At 38.7% G+C, this 22,726-nt stretch overlaps 1 protein-coding gene across 5 annotated transcripts in view; it reads left to right on the top strand.

Annotated features, from left to right (window-relative positions):
• HTR4 (5-hydroxytryptamine receptor 4) overlaps window positions 1-22,726 on the top strand; it is a 221,091-nt gene that overhangs the window by 28,618 nt on the left and 169,747 nt on the right. For all 5 annotated transcript variants that reach the window (XM_061188318.1, XM_061188317.1, XM_061188314.1 and 2 more), the window contains exon 2: window positions 6,990-7,062. In XM_061188318.1, the coding sequence (XP_061044301.1) occupies window positions 7,037-7,062 (26 nt within the window). In that variant the 5' untranslated portion in view covers window positions 6,990-7,036. The remainder of the gene's footprint in view (window positions 1-6,989; window positions 7,063-22,726) is intronic.

Raw genomic sequence — 22,726 nt, 5'->3', positions numbered from 1 at the left:
GATTTACCTCATAATGCGGTTCAAACTTCTCTTGAGACTCCCACCATCTCCCCTTTGGCAACACAAAGACAAGGCTAATTGCTTCTCTAATTATCAAGTTGAACTTTCATATCATGTCATGCCATTCATTCAAAAATACTGATCGCGTACTGTGTCTCTTTCCATGTAGTACCTGTCGCCATATTGGGAGTGGGACATTAATCAAGTGATCAGAAAAGTAAATATATAAATAAATGACTTGAATCTTCTTTTTTTTCTTCATGAAATATTCAGATCCACATTTAATTGGATCTGATTTCTTGTAACCTCACAGTCCTCATCACGTTATTTGGGGGTGGTGGGGGATCTATGCCTTAAAAAAATATGATTTCTAGAAATGCTCTAGATAAACTCCATTCAGTTCTACATGAAATGGAAGTTCATATTCCTCCTTTACATTTCCTGTAATCCATTTTTTCCCCAAAGGTAGAATGGGTATGCCTCTTAAATATTCTTTCATTGGTTAAGGGCTGTTTTCAATATCAGTTTTTTAATAAAGGGACTATAGCTGAGAAATGTTTTCTTACCTAGAAAGAATATTCTTAATTATTTTGAAAAAAATTAAAAGCCATTTTGCATGCTAATTGTATATATTAGCATGGTGGTCCCTTAAGTGTAACTGAGTTGGCATCTGTTTGGATTTTCAGTTACGGAAATGAAACAGCTAGAAGGTTTTTATTTAGACTAAATCTTTCTAGATGACTTAGCACAAACGGCATTTTGACTATCAGCCCTAGAAAGAGACACTTGCAATGAAGGTCTAGCTCCTGGAATACAGACTTTTTTTTTTCATGGTTTATACGCATTTGCACTTGTGAACTACCATCACTTAGATGTCTAGATAAACAAATAATGTAAATTTTCTCAGGACTAATTTACAGAGAGAAATCCTTTTAGAGAGTATGATCAGCTGATTGAAGTAAAAATAAAATGGTGAAACAACATCCTATAAATTCCAAATATTTTCCAGAAAACAAAGTCATAGTAAATAGCCAAGGAGAGGGCTCTTTTTCTTCCATTTACTGAGAATTTGCACAGTTGCAATTTTTCAGATGATCCAAGAGTTTTTATCACAGTGAAGGTTACTAGGAAATCATGATCACCATGGGATGCAAAAGACTGTTTTGGGGAATGCTTGTGTGTTTGATCCTGGTGAGATTGGCTGTTTTGGTACCTATGGCTGGTAGTGAGTTAGGGTAATGAGGTGATGAGGCCAACAACAAGCATTTGACAGCTAACTCTTAGCGAATATCTGGCTTTAGTTAATTGCACATTACATTGCTCTTCTTTTAGTCCCACCTGTTCAGAAATATCTGTGATCATGCTCAGGAGATGGAGCCTGGTTGGGACAGTATATGTGAATTGATCATAACATTTTTTTAATTTGGAAAATCATTCAAAACACTTGGTCTTTTGCTGGGGATTTGAGCAGAACTAACACAGACTATCACGGTCCTACAGTTTTAGCATTGGAAGAAACCTTATCAGTCACCAGAATCACATTTCTTGTTTAGACATCCTTAAATAATTACCCACATGCTGCCTAAATGCCTCTAATGACAAGCAACTCACCTTTTCAAAGTTTCCTTTAACTTCCGAGAAGTTCTAATTCCTTGAAATTTCTCCCTTTGTTCACCCTGTCCAGTACCTTCTGGCCTAGTTGATTCTACAGTTGGGACAGTTGAGACCTAGACTGATGAACAGACTTGCTTAAGAATAGGAACAGTGAGTTAGTTAGTAGTGGGTCAAGCTGAGTGACTCCTGGTCCAGCGTTCCTTCCATTGTGCCAAGCTCCCACCCTCAATTTGGCAATTAAGATAAATAATGTTTTACTTATTCCTGACACTAGTCCAAAACAAAGGTATTGGAATATGCCCTTTGATGTAGAAATTTAACCCATGTAGGCATACTCTATAAAGAAACGTGGTCAATCCATGCACAGTTATGCATGAATATCCGCCTATGCGGCCAAAACCAAAGGAAAAAAACCAAAGTGCAGCAAAGCAAGCTGAGGTTATGACATAGCTCCAAGTAGGCAGATGTTGGCACTATACCAAACTACATCAATATTTCACTCCAATAGGTGGGGACTATTTACAGGTGAGCCCTGTGCTCACACTTCTCATAATAGAGATGCAACTACACACCTTCTGTTAACCATTAACAACTGTTCCACAGCAATCTTTCAGAGTATTCTGAGTAAAAGAACAAGGGTAAAGATGGGGTGTGCTTACCTTCGGGGTTTGCCCTTTAGTTTTTTAAAATTTGTAAGCCAGAAAACTAAGGGTTGGAATCAGCATTTGGTGGCATAAAGAATTTCACCTCTTCCTCCTCCTCCTCCTCCCGTTTTAAGGAAAGATCAGTCTCAATGTATCCAACAAGGAAAAGAAGCTCCAAGGAATATGATGGAGTTGTATGTTGCTGTAGCTTTACTTTTGTGACAGATAAACAGTTTTGAATAATTAGTGACTTGATGTCCTATTGCTGAGATAATAATGAGACCTTCATTTGTACTTCACATGGTAGAAGGGTTTATTTGGCTCCCTCTTCCACCCCTTTCCCAGGACTTGCTGTGCTTTTTTTCTGATTATGATGATCTAGGAGTGTTTCTCTGAAGGAGACAAGGATACAGCATGACTATCATTAAAACACACAGATACACACACATGCACGTGTGCCATATGCACACGAGGTCTAATTGAATTTCAAATTAGAACTTTTAGAAGGGATATAGCTTATATCTGAGCATGGGAGATGCTCTCAGTTGATTGTACTTTTAATTAACTGGGTAGTATTTTGTTAAGGAGTCAGAAATATAAGTATGCAACATAAAAGCATGGTTCCTTGCACACACCTGTCACTCTGAGCAGTCTTCCCAGCAAGTGGTGTCCCTATACTCACAGCTCAGATTAGATATCCCTGGTGAGCACGGCAGAAAATAGTGGACTATAATCGATGAATCAATTCAGGATAAGTACTAATCACCAGCTTCTCTTTTGTTACTGTTCCTTTATCTCTAACAAAATGCATGTTCTCACTGGCTTGTTAAATGGCAGTCATTTTAAATTTGCTCATTGAGTTTCCATGAGCAAAATATAACAATGTACATTGCTATGAATATATAGTTTTCCCCATGTTGTAACATTTTCAAATGCAGTTTCAATGAATGAACTTTAGCTAGCTTTTAACTGTTTTCCTTAGTTCCAGATTTTCTTCCTTCTCATCTGTATACAAATACAATGTTGATTTTCTTGTATATAACTAAGGATTTTTTTGTTTGTTTGTTTCAAATAATGGTTGGAACCCAACTCAGATTGGCCTACAGAGGAAAAAGAGAATTTTTTGGCTCAATATAATTGGGAAGTTTAAGTATAAAACTGTCTTAAGACACTGCTAGACCTTAAGCCTCAAATTATCTCATCAGGACTCGGCATTCTCTATGTTGCAACTCTGTTTTCCTTTGGGTGTTAGCTTCGTTCTCAGACGAGCTCTCCCCACAAAGTGGCACTGATGGCCACCAGCAGCTTTAAATTGAAAGTCTATCAGTTTAGCAACAGCAGGGGAAAGACAGGCTCTTTCTAGCAAAAATCCCAGGGCTGGCTTTACAGTCTAGCTGGTGAGTTAATGAATCCTTGTGGCCAGAGAATGGACTATTCTGATTGGCCAGTCCTGGTCATGTGCTCATCAGTGGGATTGAGGCAGGGGAGGCATTCCACAAAGGAAAATCAAGGCACTGTTCTCAGAGAAAGAGGAAATAAATGGTCAGCAGAAAATTAAAGGAAATATTCACTTTCATGAGGAGTTTCCCTTGTTAACAGTGGGAGGAAGTGTGATAGGATGACAAAAACTATGCAAGAGGGAAGAGATATGGGAACATATGTATATGTATAACCGATTCACTTTGTTATAAAGCAGAAAGTAACACACCATTGTAAAGCAATTATACTGCAATAAAGATGTTAAAAGAAAAAAAAAAAACTATGCAAGATAAAGCTTGAGTTTCAGAATTGACAACCCTGGATTGAATTCTCAGTTTGGTTAAGTGCTAGCTGTGTGACTTTGGCAAGTCAGGTAACCTCTTTGACGCTTAGTCTCTTCATCTAACAATAGACATAAAGTCTCAGAGGTTGGAGGAGAAGGAAAAGGACAGTATTTAGCACTTGTTAATACTTAGTAAAGAGTAAATAAGTTGAACTGGATTTTGATACTTTTAAAAATTACAGTATTTATTCTGGAGTGGTTCATATACTACCTCCCAGAGGGAAAGTCACAAGCTCTCAAACCTCAGTTTCCTCATTTGCAAAATGAATTAACTACTTAGTTGACTCAAGAAATATCTATGAAGAGAATACTTTAGACATTTTTCTAGGCACTGAAGTTATAATAGTGATCAAGATATAACTATGCCCTCTTGAAACTTATATTTTAGTAAGGGAGACAGATCACTAATAAAGAAGCAATGGCGTATATATAAGGTATGTACTAAGAAGAAAAAAATAGAGTGGATACAGAGGATGGAAACTTTCAGAAAATGAGGTCTGAAATTTTATTTAGATGGTCAGGGAAGTGACAGCCTTATTTCCTGTGTCCCTAAGGAAGTAAGGGAGTGATCTACATGGTAGCATTCCAGGGAGAGGAAACAAGTGAAAAAGCTCTGAGGTGAGAGCCTACTATGATGGTCAAGGAAAGACGCAAAACCAAAGAGTTCAAAGGTGGTGAGGGGGTGGGGCATGGCTAAAGTTGAGTTGGAGAGGAGCTGGGACCAGATCATGATAAGGAGTTTGGATTTCATTTTAAGCATGACAGAAAGCCACTAGAATTTTATATAGGCAAGAAATGATCTGACTTCCATTTAAAAAATATTCTGGCTACCATGGGGAGAAGAGATGATAGTGGAGCTAGCAGGAGACCAGTTAGGAAAGTTAGGAGAGTAGTTAGGACACCAGTTGGGAAAGGAGATGGTGGCTTGGACCAGGTGCTGGTTTTGGAGGTAATGGAAAAAAGTCAGATTGAGGTATCATTTTCAAAGTAGAGGGAGTGAGTTTGCTGATAGTTTGATTGTAGGATGTGAAAAAATGTGGTGTTTTGTCTGTGCAACTGGGTAAATGGTGGAGCCATTTCCTGAGATGGAGAATGCTAGGGGAGGAGTAAGTTTTGTGCTGGAGCGGGAAATGAAGGGTTTAGTTTGAAATGCTTTTTAATCATACAAGTTGAGATGTCAGGTAGGTGATATGAGTCTGGGAAAGGCCTAGACTTTATAACTTTGGAAATCTCTAGTGAACAGACTGTTTTTTAAGCCATGGGAATGGATGTTAATCTGTTATTTTTTGCTCTTTCCAGAAACATAGGTTATTTATACGATCTGCATTAGGACACTAGCTAGTGAAAATAGGTAACTGTATTGTTATGATTAAAATAGTATGAGTATTTTCAGTTTTTTTAAACCGTTTTTGAGGGTGGGTAATCATATCCCTTTGAGAATCTAGTAAACTCTTGATCATCATCTGCCTAGAAAAAAAGTAGATGTGCACATACACCATCTCACTTCAGGAATGATTTTAGATAGAGGAGTACAAAGGTTGGAACCCTGCCGCTTCAGTAGTTAGGGCTTTGTACTTATGTACTTCAAATAAAAGATTATTCCAGATTCAAAATGTATAAGAGATAGAAGTAGACAGAAGTGCTTTGTTTGAGGTCGGAGTAGGGGATTGAGTCCTGTAGGCTGAGCCTTCCTCATACCTGTCACAAACCCAGAAATGGCCATGGGAGCCCATGTTAATCTTAGAGGCTTTAAAGAATAAACTTTGAAAAACACAGAGAGATCCATGTCCTTTCCAGCTCTGGTGGCCTGCCATTCTTTTCCTGGCTGCCAGGCATATATGTTTGGTTCACCCTGACCAAGGAATCCAAGGGCCCAGGCTGAGTTTCATGGTTTTGTTATGTAGATAAACAGATTTACGGTTTCTTCCATGTAAAATTTTATTGGAAAACCAGCAGATGGAATTATAGAATATCAGAGCTAGAAGTAAACCCAGAGATCATCTCTTCCAATCCCTTCTGTTTATTGAGAAGTAGAGGATGAAGTTAGAAGGAGAAAGGGTCTTGCTTAGGGTAACTCCAAAAGAAACAGACTGAGCTCCACCCCTATGTTCTCTGATTCACCATGTTTTAGAACAAATGTGGTTAAAAATATAGGAATTCTTCTGAAAACTGAAACTACACAGCCAGTTCAGAGAGCTGACTTGGTGGAGATCAGTGAGTGTCCATCCATTAAAGGGTGTAAGGTCTTCTGAGGGTCTATCCTAGAGGAACTTACAGTAGTTTGAAAATTGACTCCTCTTCAGTTGTGAGTTCTTAGCCTGGGGTTCATGGAGGGGCCTCAAGGAATTATGGGCTCCCCAGAAAGTGTGTATGTATGTACATGCACATCTATTTTTTTTTTCTAGGAAGAGGGTTCTCAAGAGTTTACTAGATTCTCAAAGAGATTTATCCACCCTCAAAAAGGGTTTTTTAAAAAAAACAACCTGAAAAATCCTCATAGGAAACAAGATGGCTGACCATTTTAGGCAATGTACTATTTTAATCATAACAATGTAGTTACCTGTTTTCACCAACTAGTGTCCTAATGCAGATCATATAAACAAGCTATGTATCTGGGAAGAGCAAAAAATAACAAACAGATTAAACATGGAGTAAAAAGAAATACCTTTACGTTTTAATCTCTAAGAGATTAGTCAAATGTAAAGAAACTTTTTGCAGTACTCAGCTGTGCCATACTTCAGTATGCCAATAGCTTTTTGCTGTAGTATTGTTTATTAAATACTTTTCCGACACACTACAAAAGTCCTAATAATTAGGAAGCAATGATTATTTGGCATTTTTTCCCATCACGACTTTTATTTTCCTACATTACTTTCTTGTCTAATCTCTTTTTTATTTCCCCATTGTAGTACCCTGTGCACACTGAAATCCAACTCACCCATGCCTATTTCCTGTAATGGACGAACTTGATGCTAATGTGAGGTATGTTACATTTCTGTATATATTGTGCTGTAAATTGTGGTCATTTGAACTCTAAGGTCTCTGAAAAGTCTGTTGTAGTAGAGTTACAAAGCTAATAGATGTGGATTTTCTTCAATATTTCATATATAATCGTGAGTGTGGTACTGTTTGATTATTAATGTTTTTTCATTTCTGTTTAAATGATAAATATAGTATGGCTGTAAATGATTCCAGATGCCTATACTAAAAGTCTGCATTACGGGAGATGCTCTTCCATGAAAACAGATATTCATCTCTGTAATAGGAAGAAAGAAGATGTATTTAAGTGGGGGTAAAAATAGCTTAAGAATATTTATCTGTACATCTAAACTTTAGATATACGTTTAAATAGCTTTTTGTGACAAGTGCTAGTTTGCCAGTTCTTTTATCAACCAGGTCATTAGGTTATGTGACATGATGGTTGCATGGTATAGTTACATAAAGCTAAATGATTTTTGTTTTGTTTTTCTGTAATTTCCTGCAACCCTTGGAGATCAAATAATAGGATGGCTTCTAGGGATTTTTTTTTCTTTAAAGGCTTGCTGCATTTTATTCGGTACAACCAAATATTGTGGAGAAAATTGTATTCAGTAAGGCTTAAATGTTATGAATTGGCATTTGAGGCTGAAGATATCATCGATGTCAATAGCTGGAAGACATGCTCAAAAAATACATTCTTAGTGCAATCACAGGAGCAGTTTTTCTTTTATTTGAGATCTGTAGGAAAACACATTTCAGGTATAGATCAGGGGCACTATGCCTCTGTGTTTGATGTAGGAGAACACTGTGACAAAATGGAGCTGTCAAATATCTTGACAGAAACTCACAGAAACTCTAGTGTAATGTGACTGGAGCTGCGAAGATGTACTATCACTCCAATTCAGGGGTTCCTTAAGGGTAGACTATGTCTCATGAATAATCCCTGGCACATGGTGGGTATTTAATAAAGAGTTATTGATCAGCCAGTAATTGTGCTACATATATTTCAAATAGGGTGATGTTCTAGTACACTTAGGTATGCACAGAGACTCTATGGTCAGCAGTAAAACATTTTACACTCCCAATGGAAACATCGTGGACTTTGATATTTACCAAACACACTGACTTGATGCAGAGTCTTAGGACTTTAACAGAGATTTTTAGGCTAGTACCACATACTTAATTTTCCTCTGAAAATTTGTGGCATTATTTGCACAGAGAAAGCATAGTGGAATCTAGAGAGTCTCCATTTTATTTTTATTAGTTAAAAGGCCAAAGTGAGCAGTGTCAATGGTGATAAGTTTATCAAATTGTTTTAAGTTTCAGACATTGTATTAAACTGGATCAGTTGGTTAAAATCAGTACTTCTTTTTGGATGATTCAGATAGTATGATCCCTAACATTTCCAGCTTTTCAACATTTATTTATAGCAGCATTGGATTCTAATAGCAGAATACAATTCAATTAAATGAACATTAGCCATTCTCCTGGGTGCTGTAGATCTGCAATGCAGGATACAAGATGATATCACCCCTCTGAATCTTGTCTCTGGACCATCCTCTCTGTCTGATTTCTAACCTGATCCCATCAACATATGCTCATCCTCACCTACAGCCCATCTCTACCCACAGTATTAGTAACATGCAAGTGCCACAGACTTTCCAGCCATTTCCTTCTCAGCCCACCCTCTGGGTGTCCATAGTAAAGGACATTTATTTACCAAATTGTGATGCGTGGATCAATAGTAATGCATGATGATTTTAGGTGGTACATGAACGTCTGTTTTATTTTTAAATAAATATTTATTTTAAGGTAACCTTATGGTGGTAATACTATTTTGCCACTGATAGTAGTGAAATAGAGTTTTCTTTTAAAATACATTTACTTAAAATTTGCAAGTAAGTTTTATTTAAAGAAAAAAATTATAAGCAGTGTTTTTTCATTATTATTATTATTATTGGCCATGTTGGGTTTTTGTTGCTGCACGCGGGCTTTCTCTAGTTGTGACGAGCGGGGGCTACTCTTTGTTGCAGTGCACGGGCTTCTCATTGCGGTGGCTTCTCTTGTTGCGGAGCACGGGCTCTCGGTGCGCGGGCTTCAGTAGTTGCAGCATGTGGGCCCAGTAGTTGCAGCACGTGGGTCCTAGAGCGCAGACTCAGCAGTTGTGGTGCACGGGCTTAGTCGCTCTGTGGCATGTGGGATCTTCCCAGACCAGGGCTCGAACCCATGTCCCCTGCATTGGCAGGCAGATTCTTAACCACTGTGCCCAGGGAAGTCCCTATACAGCAGTGTTAATTATATTTATCATGTTGTACTTAGGCGTTTGCATCTTTTACCTGCCTTCATCCTTGTTAAGAGAGTAAATCCTAAGAGCTCTCATCGCAAAAAAAAGTATTTGTTTTCTATTTCTTTAATTATGTATCTGTGTGAGATGATGGATGTTCACTAAAATTATTGTGATAATCATTTCATGATGTATGTAAGTCAGCTCATTATGCTGTACACCTTAAACTTATACAGTGCTGTAAGTCAATTATATCTCCATAATGCTGGAAAAAAAGAAAAATATTATGTACTTTTAAAATATTCATTAATAAATGAATGTGAAAAAAATCACAAGGATACTATGCAGATGACTAGGGTCCAGAAACCCATGTTCTAGGTATAACTAGATAGAGTAAATTTTATCATTTGAAGAATAGGAGCCAGAAATTTTTTTTGGTAAGGAAATGTCTTCAGTTGGTAAAGTGCCCGTATAGAGTGAAAGCCAAAGGGTCTGGGTCCCTGGCACAGGAGAGGAATTTTTTAACTTGCTCTGAAGACAGGAAAATGAGTGACCAGAGGAGGGAGAAGGTAGGAAAAGAGAAGATTCAGAGAAGAAGGAGAGTCTGGATCCTGCTTAGCAGAAGGTGGGACATCTAGCTGCGTGGTGGCTGTAAGATGTTGAGAGGAGTTAGGTTGCATCTTTTTGTTTGTTTGTTTAAAAGTGCATGATGTGTGTGCTGACCTCTCCCAGCACCGAGTTCTTCAGCAAAATTTTCCAGCTTGGCTAGGAAAGGAGTGTGGAATGTTTACTATGTGTGAGGTCATCATGAGCTATAAACTTAACGTGTATTATCCTTTTAATTTTTAAAACGATCCTCTGAGGCACATCTTTATTATCCCCATTTTACAATGTGTGGTAACTAAGGTACAAAGAGGTTAAGTAAACTGCTCAAGGTCATAAAACCACACTGCCTCCTACTATACTACAGATATTTTATATGAGCGTGTGTGTGTGTGTGTGTGCACACGCGCATGTGTAAATTGGTGAGATGCCTGACATTCCTGTCTGGGTAAATGTAGTTTGGAAGAGAGAATGCATGCGTGAGAATGAAAACCCCAAAGGCACAGGATGAGTGTGAATCAGAAATCTGAGAGAAAGATTTCTACGGGCTATAGAATTGAGAGTCTCCAGCCAATTTTCCCCAGATATCAAGGAACAGAGAGGTCCTAGTTGACACTTAGGGCTAAATAAAATGTCTAGCATTTAAGTATTTTGTCAGGCCATACTGGTTACTTAATTTTTGGTTTGTTTGGTTTCATTTAATTGAGTTTGCTATTTCACCTTGATCCTTGCTATTGTATATCTACCAGTGTTATTGACTATAAGCATCAGAAACTAACTTGCTGGGCTTCCCTGGTGGCACAGTGGTTAAGAATCCACCTGCCAATGCAGGGGACATGAGTTCAAGCCCTGGTCCGGGAAGATCCCACATGCTGTAGAGCAGCTAAGCCTGTGCACCACAGCTACTGAGCCTGTGCTCTAGAGCCCGCGAGCCACAACTACTTAGCCTGCATGCCACAGCTACTGAAGCCTGTGCACCTAGAGCCTGTGCCCCACCACAAGAGAAGCCACTGCAATGAGAAGCCCATGCACCGCAACGAAGAGTAGCTCCTGCTCACCGCACCTAGAGAAAGCACAGATACAGCAACGAAGACCCAACCCAGCCATAAATAAATAAATAAATTTATAAAAAAGAAAGAAAGAAAGAAAGAAAGAAACTAACTTGCTAACATATTCAAAGGTAGTTTTTGGGAAGCTACAATGTATATGTTCAAAGAATTAAGGTGAAAATTCTGGGGGACCAGGTTTACAAATAAACAAGAACTTTGAGAATTCTAGTAGAGCTAGGAAGTGGGACAGTGGCCAACCATGGAAAGAAGTGGTCAGTACATTTCTGCATCATGGATAATGTCCAACCATTTCCTCTTTCTATATGCTACTCAAGAGTCCGAATCAGACATCTGATTGACCAAGCTAAGTCATGTGACCACTTGTCCATTTCATAATGGGAGGCAGGTATCACTCAAGATGACATGCAATGGAGGAAAGTTAAATCCTCCAAAGTAATTGGTGCTTTTTAGAAAGGGGGAATTGAGGCTTGGTAGCCAAAATATGTTAATGTCCAGCTCCATTCATTTTGTAGCAGTTGGATTTATTTATTGTATTTCAATAATGCTGCTCCATTGGTAAATAAAAATATGTGAGGGTTCCTTCATTAGTTTGATATAATTAGTTAAGCACCTAAATGATGTGCGAGGAAGAGTTAACATAAGTGCCTGTTCTTAAGTATCTCAAGCTAGAAGACAGTTGCACAGATAGCATTTAATACAATGACAAAAGAACCCAAATAGTGGGCTATACAATGAGCTGTATTCTCTGTGAACTAACTATAAGGGAGGACTAAAAAAAAAAAAGAAGAAATGCTAGGTTTGGATTTTAGAAATAGGAGAAGCATTACAAGCATTTTTTCCCTTAAGAGCTTTCACTGCAGAGAGCAGTCGATATAGGATGGATTGACTCAGGATGAAAAGCCAGCAGTGAATCAGGCCCTGGTTGGAGCGGCAAGTTCCGGATGAGTCCTGTCCCTTGGTAAATACTGTAGTGTCTCACAAACTTAGCAGTCACCCCTTTCCAGGCAGTCTGACACCCACCTGATGTCAGTTTTTGGTCTGTTTGCTTCTTGTTGGGGCTCTAGAGGAGACAGCTGCATTCTTTTTGAAGGGTTGAAGAAAGGAAAATGGAAACAGTGGCTTCAGTGATTTTGTAGCAGATACTCTTTGAGGATATCATTGGCCTGTGTTTGGGCAGCGAGCCTGGCAGTGCCTTACCCCAGTGCTATCCCTAAGCCCCTGAGGCTGCTTAATGCAGCCCTGAAACACTTACTGCCTGACTTCAGAGATAACCCATGCCTTTTGTTTTGTTTGTTTTAACTACCAGATTCTTCCCGCTGACGTGGTTTTCCTCAGCTCAAGTGTGATCCCTAAAGGCCACCCAGGTCTCCGTCCTTTTCTTCCTGCTGTTTATTACACTTAAACAGTTTCTGCTTTCTAAGAATTTTTTTTTCTATCAATTTCTAATTCCAGAAAGTACAGGGTTCAGGCAGAAGACATAAGGGGAGGAGAAGTCCAAATATACACACAGTTGCTCTTTGAAGATTTCTCAAGATAAAGACCTCAGACTTTGAGTGGAGAGAAAGTTTATTTTTTAATCTTGATTCTTTTTAGCTGTGGCTTCTTCCTAGCCTTGACTTATCGCCCTGCCCCAGTACACTTTCCTGCTGCACTGCCTCTCTTTAGTAAGAATACCTTGGTTTAATACTGTTTCTCCTCTACAGAAAAACTGTTGTGCTTTCTCATTAATGTTTCTCATTAGCAACCAAAAAAGCATCTTATAGGAATGATTAATCATATAAATGGTAGCATTTCCCTCCTTTTGCTACGGTTTCTAGAAAAGTCAGAACCAAATTTATAACTACCACTGGCAACTATAGAAGATCTCCAGGCACTTACTATGGCTCTAACATGCCCTTATTTTATTTTTCCAGCCCTTTTTGTCACTTCATCTTACTTTTTTTGCTTTCTTAACTACATCTTATATTGTTTATTTTTGTAAGCCACTTTAAGGAATGAAGGAAAGAAGGAAGAAAGAGAGGGAGAAAGGAATCCAAGAAGAAACCTTTTTTCCAAGGGAGAATCTTTCTTCCTTCTTTGGTAGGGCTTGATGCCATGTTGCCATGTGCTGGGGAGCCACTAAACATCATTGAACAGAAGATCAAGATGGCAAGCTTTTGTATAAAGCACAAAAAATCTGAATAAATGCCAAAAGCTGAATACTCTAAAATATAAAATACATACACGATGTAAATACAACCACCTACTGTACACACATCACAACATTAATTAAAAGCCATAACAAAGAAGAGTATCTGGCTTCGAGTTACAGTTGACCTTTGAACAACATGCGTTTGAACTGCTTGGGTCCACTTACATGCAGATTTTTTTCAAAAGTAAATGCTATAGTACTGCATGGTCCGAGATTGGTTGAATCCATGGATGTGGAACTATGGGTACTGAGGGCCAAGTATAAGTTATACACAGATTTTTCAACTGCTCGGAGGGTTTGTGCCCTTAACCCCCGAGTTGTTCAAGGGTCAACTGTAATTACCCAGTTGCTTTAATTCTGTCATGGCACTAATTTGCAATTCATTACTTCAAATCAAGAAATAAAATTAATTGGAAATCAATGTGACTACGAGAATTAATTGAAATGATCCAATTTTAGCGAAGAGAAAAAAGAACAATTTTTAAAATAAGGGAGTTGACTTCTGGTTTGATTATTAGTACTGGTGACAATACTTATATTTCACTAAAGTCTCAGGATGAAGTTGGAATTTTTAATGCTAAATATTCTAAAGCCTTGAAATAACTCCTAGAGTTTAAAATCAATGTGTGCAAGTTGTCAGCCCTAAAGACTTATCAATATGTAATTGATTTGGAAGCAGAGTTAATTCATGTTTGTAACCTGGCAGTTGCAACTGTGAACATGTGCAACTTTAAGTCAGTGAAATGTTTTGCAGGAAATCTCTCTTCAGGCTTTGAAATTGTGACATGCATTAGCATATAAGGAGAAAGTGAGTGGGTACCCTTTAAAACGGGTTATTATTATGTTGCTTTAGAAATGTAAATGAGAATCATACTCAACTTTATTGCTTGACTGATACAATGGTGATTATTCAGTTAGTCTTCTAATTAGATCATGAACATAGTGACTATGAACTGGAACTTACCCTGTAGTGGAAACCCCTGTTCCTCAGGGGGTCACAGGGGACCTTAAGAGGGAGGGTGACATTTATGTTGCTAAAACAATGGTCTCTTGCAATGGGTGAAATTCGCTGGTTGTGGCACAAAACTAGCAGTCCTCTACATCAGGGGGTCCCCAACCCCCGGGCCTTGGACCGGTAGCAGTCCACGGCCTGGTAGGAACCGGGCGGCACAGGGCAAGCGAGCGAAGCTTCATCTGCCACTCCCCATCACTCACATTACCACCTGAAGCATCCCCCCCACCTCCCACCCCCACCCCCCACCCCCGCCTCCATGGAAAAACTGTCTTCCGTGAAACCGGTCCCTGTTGCCAAAATGGTTGGGAACCACTGCTCTACATGATGTCACACTGTACAGCTTCTGAAGTACATATATCACAGTGATTTCAACTGGCAGCATCACAGGAAGCTGGAAGAGTGGGGTTTTGGGAAACAAAATGATGTGGGTTCAAGTCTTGGCTTTCTCATTTACTAGCTATATGACCTTGAACTAATTATTTCATTTTCAGAGCCTTTAGTTTTGGCATCTGAAAATGGTTTTTTTGTAAGGATTATAATGTAGGTAATACTCTTAGCATAGTGTCTCACACATACATGGATCGAACAAATGGTAAATGTTGTCTTTAGTGATCACAGTAATCATGAGATATTGGCTTTATTACCCCTAGGACTGATAATTAACTACTCTACTCTGTAAGTTTCTTGATTGCTTAAATTTGGTGTCCATTTAATTGGCTGACCTTATTAATCAGTTGTTAACTTTTTTTGACTATTTGTCCCTGATTGTGCCCATTCTCTGTTGAGGAAACTGAGGCTCCCAGAGGTGATAGAAACAAGGGGCATAATTGGAATGAGACCACTGCTCTTCTCTACCCTATTCGGCACTGTTTTCTCTTTACTCTGCAGCTTCCATGAATGTGGATCCATTCCTGTTTGGGAATTGGAGGATCTAGGGTTCAATCCGGTGTCTCTTTGACTCTTAGTCTTGTGTTCTATTCAATAAAGACAGCTCTCCATTATATGCAATGCATCCCTAGATTGATGATCTTTGTTTAGAGGAAAACACCTCTGACTTGTTTCTTTCTGCTTCTATATTTATCAGTGTCCAGTTGGGAAAATAGAGGCTGTTTAATAAATTTCAAGAAAGGGGAGGTTTAATGCGGGGCATTGGTCACAAAGCTCCCTGGAAGGGCAAGAAGAAGGGGATGTTAACCAGAGGTCATGAAGCTTCACGGATCTGCTGCAAGCCCTGCTCCCATCACATCTGTTGCTTAAGGAATCATCATTTGCTGCTGCTCTCACTGCTAATGGCACCTCCAGATATTGGAGAAAAAGGTTCTTTTTCCTTCTCAAAGTCCAGTTTCCCATTCTGAACCTCCTATTTGGAGAACATAACCAGAAGCCAGCTGGCAAGGAAGTATGGAAAATGTAGTTTTTAGGCTTCTACCCTTTCTGATTGAGATAAGTGCCATCATCCAGAGTCACATTTCTAGTAAGAGGTGAAGCCAGTATTTTCACCCAGTTTGCTTGATGTCAGAGCCTAAGTTTCAGTTTGCTTGTGCAAAAATTTCTGTGTTGTAGAGTATCTGTTCTATACATTTTTAAACTTGGGTTCCCAAACTAAAGGCCTGGCACATGTTTTTCTGGCCTGTCTCAGTTTTTAAAAATTGACTTAAGCACCTGTGGAGAGGCTGGGCACTCTCCAGTTTACCAGAGAAACAATGAATCCTATTGCCTGCAAAGAACCATTACATTACCTTCCATAGCTACAGCGTCCAGTTGGTCAGGGAGTTCGATCTACCTACCACACCCTTGAAGGCTTTTTATTTTATCACTTAAATTTTGAAAACAGTGGTAAGAATCATTTCCAATTTTATAGATCATATCATGACACTTAGTACCTGCTATTTTCCCCCTGGAAATTTGTTTTATTATCATTTAGCAAATAGGGTTGTACTGAATTAAAGAACTTTTTTCAATTAAAGAATTGGAACAGGTTTCTAAGTAAATATCTGTTAAGCGATTACCATTTTATCAGTCAGGTAATGATGTTCAGGCAATGTTCTTATTTGCATTTCTAAAGAACTGTAAGAATAATCTTTTTTTTTTTTCCATTCTCGTCCGCCCACTCACTTGCTTCTGAACTTATAATGGCTTTATTAATTTAAGTGCTTGCAAAAAGTATTATACAAAGTACTCATCCTTGAATGTTCAATACTATCGTGCCCTTTGCATAACAGATATAGATGCATATTCATTGTAAGATCTCACTATCAACAGTGTAACTGACATTTTTAGCCTTACCTTATCTCAAATGCCACCATTGTTCATTATGTATAATTATTGCAATCCAAACCCTCAAAAGTTGAATTCTAGAAAAAGTGTATGTGTAGATAGTATAGAACTCCGAAGTTGCTTTTTAAATATGAAAAAAAGACAATTTCTCAGCATTCAAAAAATATTGGTAATAGTAAATGAAGAAAACTAGATATGGAAGGTCCAGAAACGTGACCAGTCTGCACAAAAGAAGGAAAAGTCATGTCAGGTATTGTGGGAGGATGACTCTGAGTACAGGCTGAATTACAGTGGATGACAGGAATTATGGGCTCAGGGACTCAGGTGACTGTTATACTTGTCCAAGGGATGGTGGATAAGGACTGGAACTAAGATTGAGGGAGTAGGGATAGAGGAAGAAGACACAGATTCTAGAGGAATTTAAGAAGTAGAATTCATGCTAGAAGGTGACCAATTGAATGAGAAAGAAGAGGAAGACATTTTGAAGGTGACCATGGAGCAGTAAGGTGTCTGAAGAAATAGAGCATAGTTCGGAGCTGGTGGAGATGGAGGAAACTGTGAGACATTCTGGTGATAAACATCTAATAGAAAGTTGGCTAAATTGGTGTGGGGCTCAGAGGGGAAATGTTTGGGGAAAGATTCTGATCCCATCTGATGCATGATGGATCGAATAGAATAGAAATTGACCCCCAAAGCTCTAATTATCTTCTAGACAAGGGGAAAATGAATGTAGCTCTCTAAATATTAATATCAAAGAGACTGCCTGTATATGAAACTTCTTCCTTCTTGAGACTTCAGGGGTTATTTCATTCTCTAACTTGCAAGTAATAAGGAAGTTTTGCACAATTAGGATGTGTGTAAGAGTTACAACTATGACCCTACTGAATTCCTAACCTCAGAAAACTTAAGCGAGCAAGCCACCTCCTGTACATCTGGAAATACTAAATTATTTCCTTTGTACTTTAATTTCTAGTCAGTGTGATTGTGGGAATTGAGTCTAATATTTTTCATGGTAAATAAATTATTTATGACTCATGGGGTTATGATGTAAGAAATGCACAAGTATTTGGAAAATAAATAGTGCATTGATTTACTGTGAGTTTTAGACAGGCTATGATAATTAAGGATTTCAACCAATGTAGTACTTTAGTAAAGGATAGGATAGAATTCCCTCTGTAAAAGGGAATGTTTTGGTGGCTTGTCCTGGGATTGAACTGAATTTTATCATTGCATCACTGACAGAAGTTTTGAAAATAAATTGAGTTGCCCCAAAGAATCCTGAGAATCAGAAAAATGTGGCAGATTTCTGTTTGCAACTACAGACATGTTATTTTCTATGGTTGTGTTACTGATGGGCTATCCAGTTTGACACACCTAATCGACAGGAAGAAGTACCAGCCAACCAGTCTTCTAGCTTGTTGACAGATTTTATAGGCCTCTCAGACCAGTTCTCTGGTGAATCAGCCTGAGGTTGGGGTTATGACTTTTTTATACTAGTGAAAGAGGAATTGGCTCTGAGTAAAGATCAGCTTTGGAATCTGGGAAACGCATTTGTGGGAACAAAAGCAGAAGAGAGAAATGTTCAATCCACTTCAGAAAAAAACTTTGCTTGTAAGAACCTCCACTTTAATTGTTTGCAGGAACATTGATGCTGCTAATTAAAAGTAGCGAAGTTGAAAGGTATTTAAAATATCTCATCTAGTCAAAAAACCCTAAGCAGTTAGTCATATTTTAAAAAAATTTGTAATTCATATTTGATTAATTGTGACATGCTTCTATCCAAGTTATGCTGAACTGATGAGGTTTTACTCTGTGGAAAAAAAAAATAACTAGTAACCTTTTTACACCAGCTTAATTTTAGGACTGTTTTATTTAGAATTATGTAACCTTGACTCTGCAACCCTCTGCTTCTCTTCCTGTCATTTCTGTCATTAGGCCTCACCATTTCTTTTCTGAGCGATTGGCGTCATCGCCAAACTCCTTTCTTGACTATGGCTGTCCCACCTCCAGTTCATTTAGCAGTCACATGACTGCCCATCTTTCTATAGCTTATGTTTAATCATGCCCATCCCCTGTCTTTTGTCAACTTCCTATTCACACTTTGAATTCAAACTTATCTTCTACAGACCCACAAGCCTTCCCAACCTCCCTGCTATGCTCCCGGATCTCTGTATACAAATTGCTGTTATCGATTGTTTGTAATTGTCAGAGTTGATTGTAGTTATTTGTTTAATATGTCTACCTCCTCTGCTGGATTTCATGTGGCCAGTATTTATCACACTGTCTGGCATATTATAGTGTTGGAGGAATTTAACTAAAATTGAGAAAGCCTTTATATTTCACTTTACAATTCTTTAGACAAGATCTCATCATCACTCCAGGCCTGTCATAGACAGGTTTGTGCCCAGTAGATGTTAGCAGCCACCACCTCTTCCTCCCACCCCCCATACACCAAATTTCACTTGCAGTTATGGATTCGGAGGCTATGAGATTTGGAGAGGAGATAGGAGGATGGAAAGAACACCTGTTCTCTATTTGAAGTTGAGAAGGCCTCTCCGGTGGGGCTGTTTACAGATTCACAGCATGACCTCTAGTGACAGGGCTGGTGCTCCCTTTATTTTGCATCCTTTACCTGGGATGGACTCTTTTGCAGTGCTGCCACCACCATTCCTGCTGTGTCTCACTAACAGGTATCGAGCACTTAATAATGTAGGTGCTGTGCTAAACCCTTTATCACTACTTTTTCATTCACTCCATATAACAATTCTATGAAGGGGGTGATCTTATCATCTGCATTTTATAGGTAGTAACACTGAGACATAGAAAGATTAATTAACTTGCCCAAGTTCATACAGCTAACACATGGTGGAGTCAATGATCCAAACTTAGGAGGTCTGACTCCTGAGTCCTGTCTCCTGACTCCTGTACTGCAGCTTCCTCTTTACCACGGTACCACGGTGGTGCATTACTGATGCTGGTATTATTATGCCAAGCTCTCAGACCACCATTACTCATTTACTTCTACAACTTCTGCTACTACTTCAACTATTATTATTAATTCTATTATTTTTACTGTCTTTACTACCACAACTTTGAGTTCCTAATACTTTCTTTGTTCCGAATACTATGCTAAGTGCTTTATCAACAGTGTCACTGGGGAACAATACAGGTGGCCAACTCTGAGAAAGAAAGCCTGTGTCATCCCAGAGAGAGGAGCCCGTGTGCTCTGTGATCAGAGGAGATTATGCCTTTTTCAATAGGCTTTCTGTTTCTCTTTGCCTCAGTCTCTAGGAATTCTTCCTCACCTCTAATAAGAAATCCATTAGCTGTATCACTTCTGTTTTTTTTTTCTTCCCATATTCAGAGGAGACTGAGATCGGCTGGGGACCTAGAATATTAGCATAATTATGGTCCTTCAGAGACCTTAAGAGAGTTGAAGGCTCTCCCATGTATCAGAATTCTCACTGTGGTGTCCTAGGAAGTAGACACCTGCTTCTGCTTGAAAATTCCACTCCTCTTTTTAAGTATGTCCAGGTAATTGGTTAAATTAGACTTAATCATCAATTCAATCCAGATTATTATGTATTTCAGTGAAGAAAAGCAACCATGGTGAGACTGTCAAATTATGTAATATTTTAATAGTCAGGTCTGGCAATAGGTTTTATTCTACAGACTATTAAGTTTGCCCTCTGCGCCTTTACTCTTTCTCTCATTTTCTGTGCTGTTGTTCAACATGCTACTTCTTTGTTTGTCCAGGTGCTGTCCCTGTCTCTTCCCACAGAGCAGGCATCATCTGCATCTGCCTCCAGGGAACAGCTTCGCTGGGCTGGATGGCTTTCCTTAAGACAACTTCAGGGGGTTAGTTCTTTCCTATCTACTTGAAAGCCAGGAGCCCATTTCCATCTCAGTCCCTGGGTTTCCCAAGCAGATAACTCTAGTTTAAGAATGACTGATGCCTTTTCTCTTCTGTCACCTTTTCCTGTTCCCTGCTGTCTTTTCCTCTCCTCCTCTTCCTCTTCTACATTGTGTTCCTGGCATGTCACCTTGCATCCCTCTCTCCCTGTCTCCCCTAGTTCTCTTTTTCTCTTGCGTTTCCACTCTGCTTGGCACTTCTACTCTCATTTACAACCCATCGTTTTCATCCTCTTCTTTTTTCTCAATATTTTTATCTCCCCTAACCCCTTACTTATTAGTTCATTGTCAAACATTTTTCTTTTGTTTTACAAATGGATTTTTAGGAATACTTGCATACAAACTTGTGAATTGACAAGTGTTCACCAACTATCTGCAATATGTATGGGTGTTTGTGGTTGAAAAGAAGTATGAGATAACAGTTCTGGCTAGTGATAAGACCTCATATTAATAGTTTATTTACAAAGTATTTCAGAGTTTACAGTGTGCTTTCTTTCTTTCTTTATTTATTTAAAAATTTTTATTGGAGTATAGTTGATTTACAGTGTTGTGTTAGTTTCTGCTGTACAGCAAAGTGAATCAGTTATATGTATACATATATCTACTCTTTTTTAGATTCTCTGCCCATATAGGTCATTACAGAGTCTTGAGTAGAGTTCCTTGTGCTATACAATAGGTCCTTATTAGTTATCTTTTTTTTTTTTGGCTGCACCACATGGCTTGCGGGATCTTAGTTCCCTGACCAGGGATCGAACCCATGCTCCCTGCAGTGGAAGTGCAGAGTCTTAACCACTGGACCACCAGGGAAGTCCCTAGTTATCTATTTTATATACAGTAGTGTGTATGTGTTAATCCCAATTTCCCAATTTATCCCCCTCTCCTCCTTTCCCCTTGGTAGCCATAAGTTTGTTTTCTACATCTGTGACTCTATTTCTGTTTTGTAAATAAGTTCATTTGTACCATTTTTTTTTAGATTCTACATATAAGTGATATCATATGATATTCATCTTTCTCTGTCTGACTTACTTCACTTAGTATGATAATCTCTGGTTGCATCCATGTTGCTGCAAATGGCATTATTTCATTCTTTTTTATGGCTGAGTTATATTCCATTGTATATATGTACCACATGTATATCCATTCCTCTGTCGGTGGACATTTAGGTTGCTTCCATGTCCTGTCCACATCCATTGTTACCTAATTCTCACAGCATCCAGCAAAATAGGGCAAGTATTATTAACCTAACTTACAGATAAAGGAGATGAAAATTTGACAGGTTATGAAAAAGATTTTTTGTGCTTAAGGTCACACCACTGGTATATGACAGAACCAAGATTAGAATCCAGGTGTTTTGATTCTGAGTCCAGTGTTGTTTTTACTATACATTGGGCAGTAAGTACACACAAGAGTATCATAAGTATATCAGCATGGTAACAGTGGTGTTATATGGTGCTAAAATGTAAGTAGAGAGGCATAATGTAACTAGGTATTTGTTCTAGGTTGGGATATGTGGAAGTGTTAACTGAAGTCTGGTGAGAAGTGGCTGAGACCTAAAGACAAATTATCCATCAGGATAGGTTTGTTTACAAAGAAACATAACAGGTACATGATGGAATGATTAGTCCATGAAGTGATATTATAACAAGCAGCTGACATCAGGCAAACCCAGCAAATGGTAATATTCCTACCCAGCAGTGGGGAATCTGGAAGTTGACCATTTTAAATGATATAGATCATTGTCCTTAGGGAAGTTTCTCAAGATGTACTAGGGACCAGTGGGAGGAATGGTGAGGGAGACCTCTGATGCTGAAGTGACTGGGGTTTGGGGGGTTATTACAAGAGGAAGTCAGAAACTTAGGGGTGCATTTGGATACCAGTCAAAGTTGGAATGCAAATTGGCAGCTGGGTCTCAGGCTCCATACTGAAACCAAGAGCCCAGAGCTGAGATGTAACCCAAATGAGCAGTAAGGATGACTTGATGTGAAGGATTGTCAGTAACTCAGCATGAAATATTGAAGTGACCCTTGAATTCTCTTGATTATGGACGGACCAGATCTCCAAGGCAGGTTCTAATAAAGAAAATGTGCCCTACAGACCATTTGTTGAAAAGGACAAAATAAAGGGAAAATTCAGGGTGAGCTTACATCAACAGGGGAGACTTCATGAGAAGTTGCCTTTGAAATACAGGAAAAATATAGATTATCCACGTAGTGGCTAAATATTTGAAGAGTGCTGTTAGTCAGAATTCTTCCAGTTTCAGGCCAATTCAAAGTAGCTTAAGCAACAATGAGAATTCATTAGCTCACCAAACTGAA

The sequence above is a fragment of the Eubalaena glacialis genome, chromosome 4, assembly GCF_028564815.1.
Source record: "Eubalaena glacialis isolate mEubGla1 chromosome 4, mEubGla1.1.hap2.+ XY, whole genome shotgun sequence".
NCBI classification, from domain to species: Eukaryota; Metazoa; Chordata; class Mammalia; order Artiodactyla; family Balaenidae; genus Eubalaena; species Eubalaena glacialis.
The sequence above is the reverse complement of the archived record's forward strand: the minus strand, read 5'-3'. Positions and strand labels throughout refer to the sequence as shown.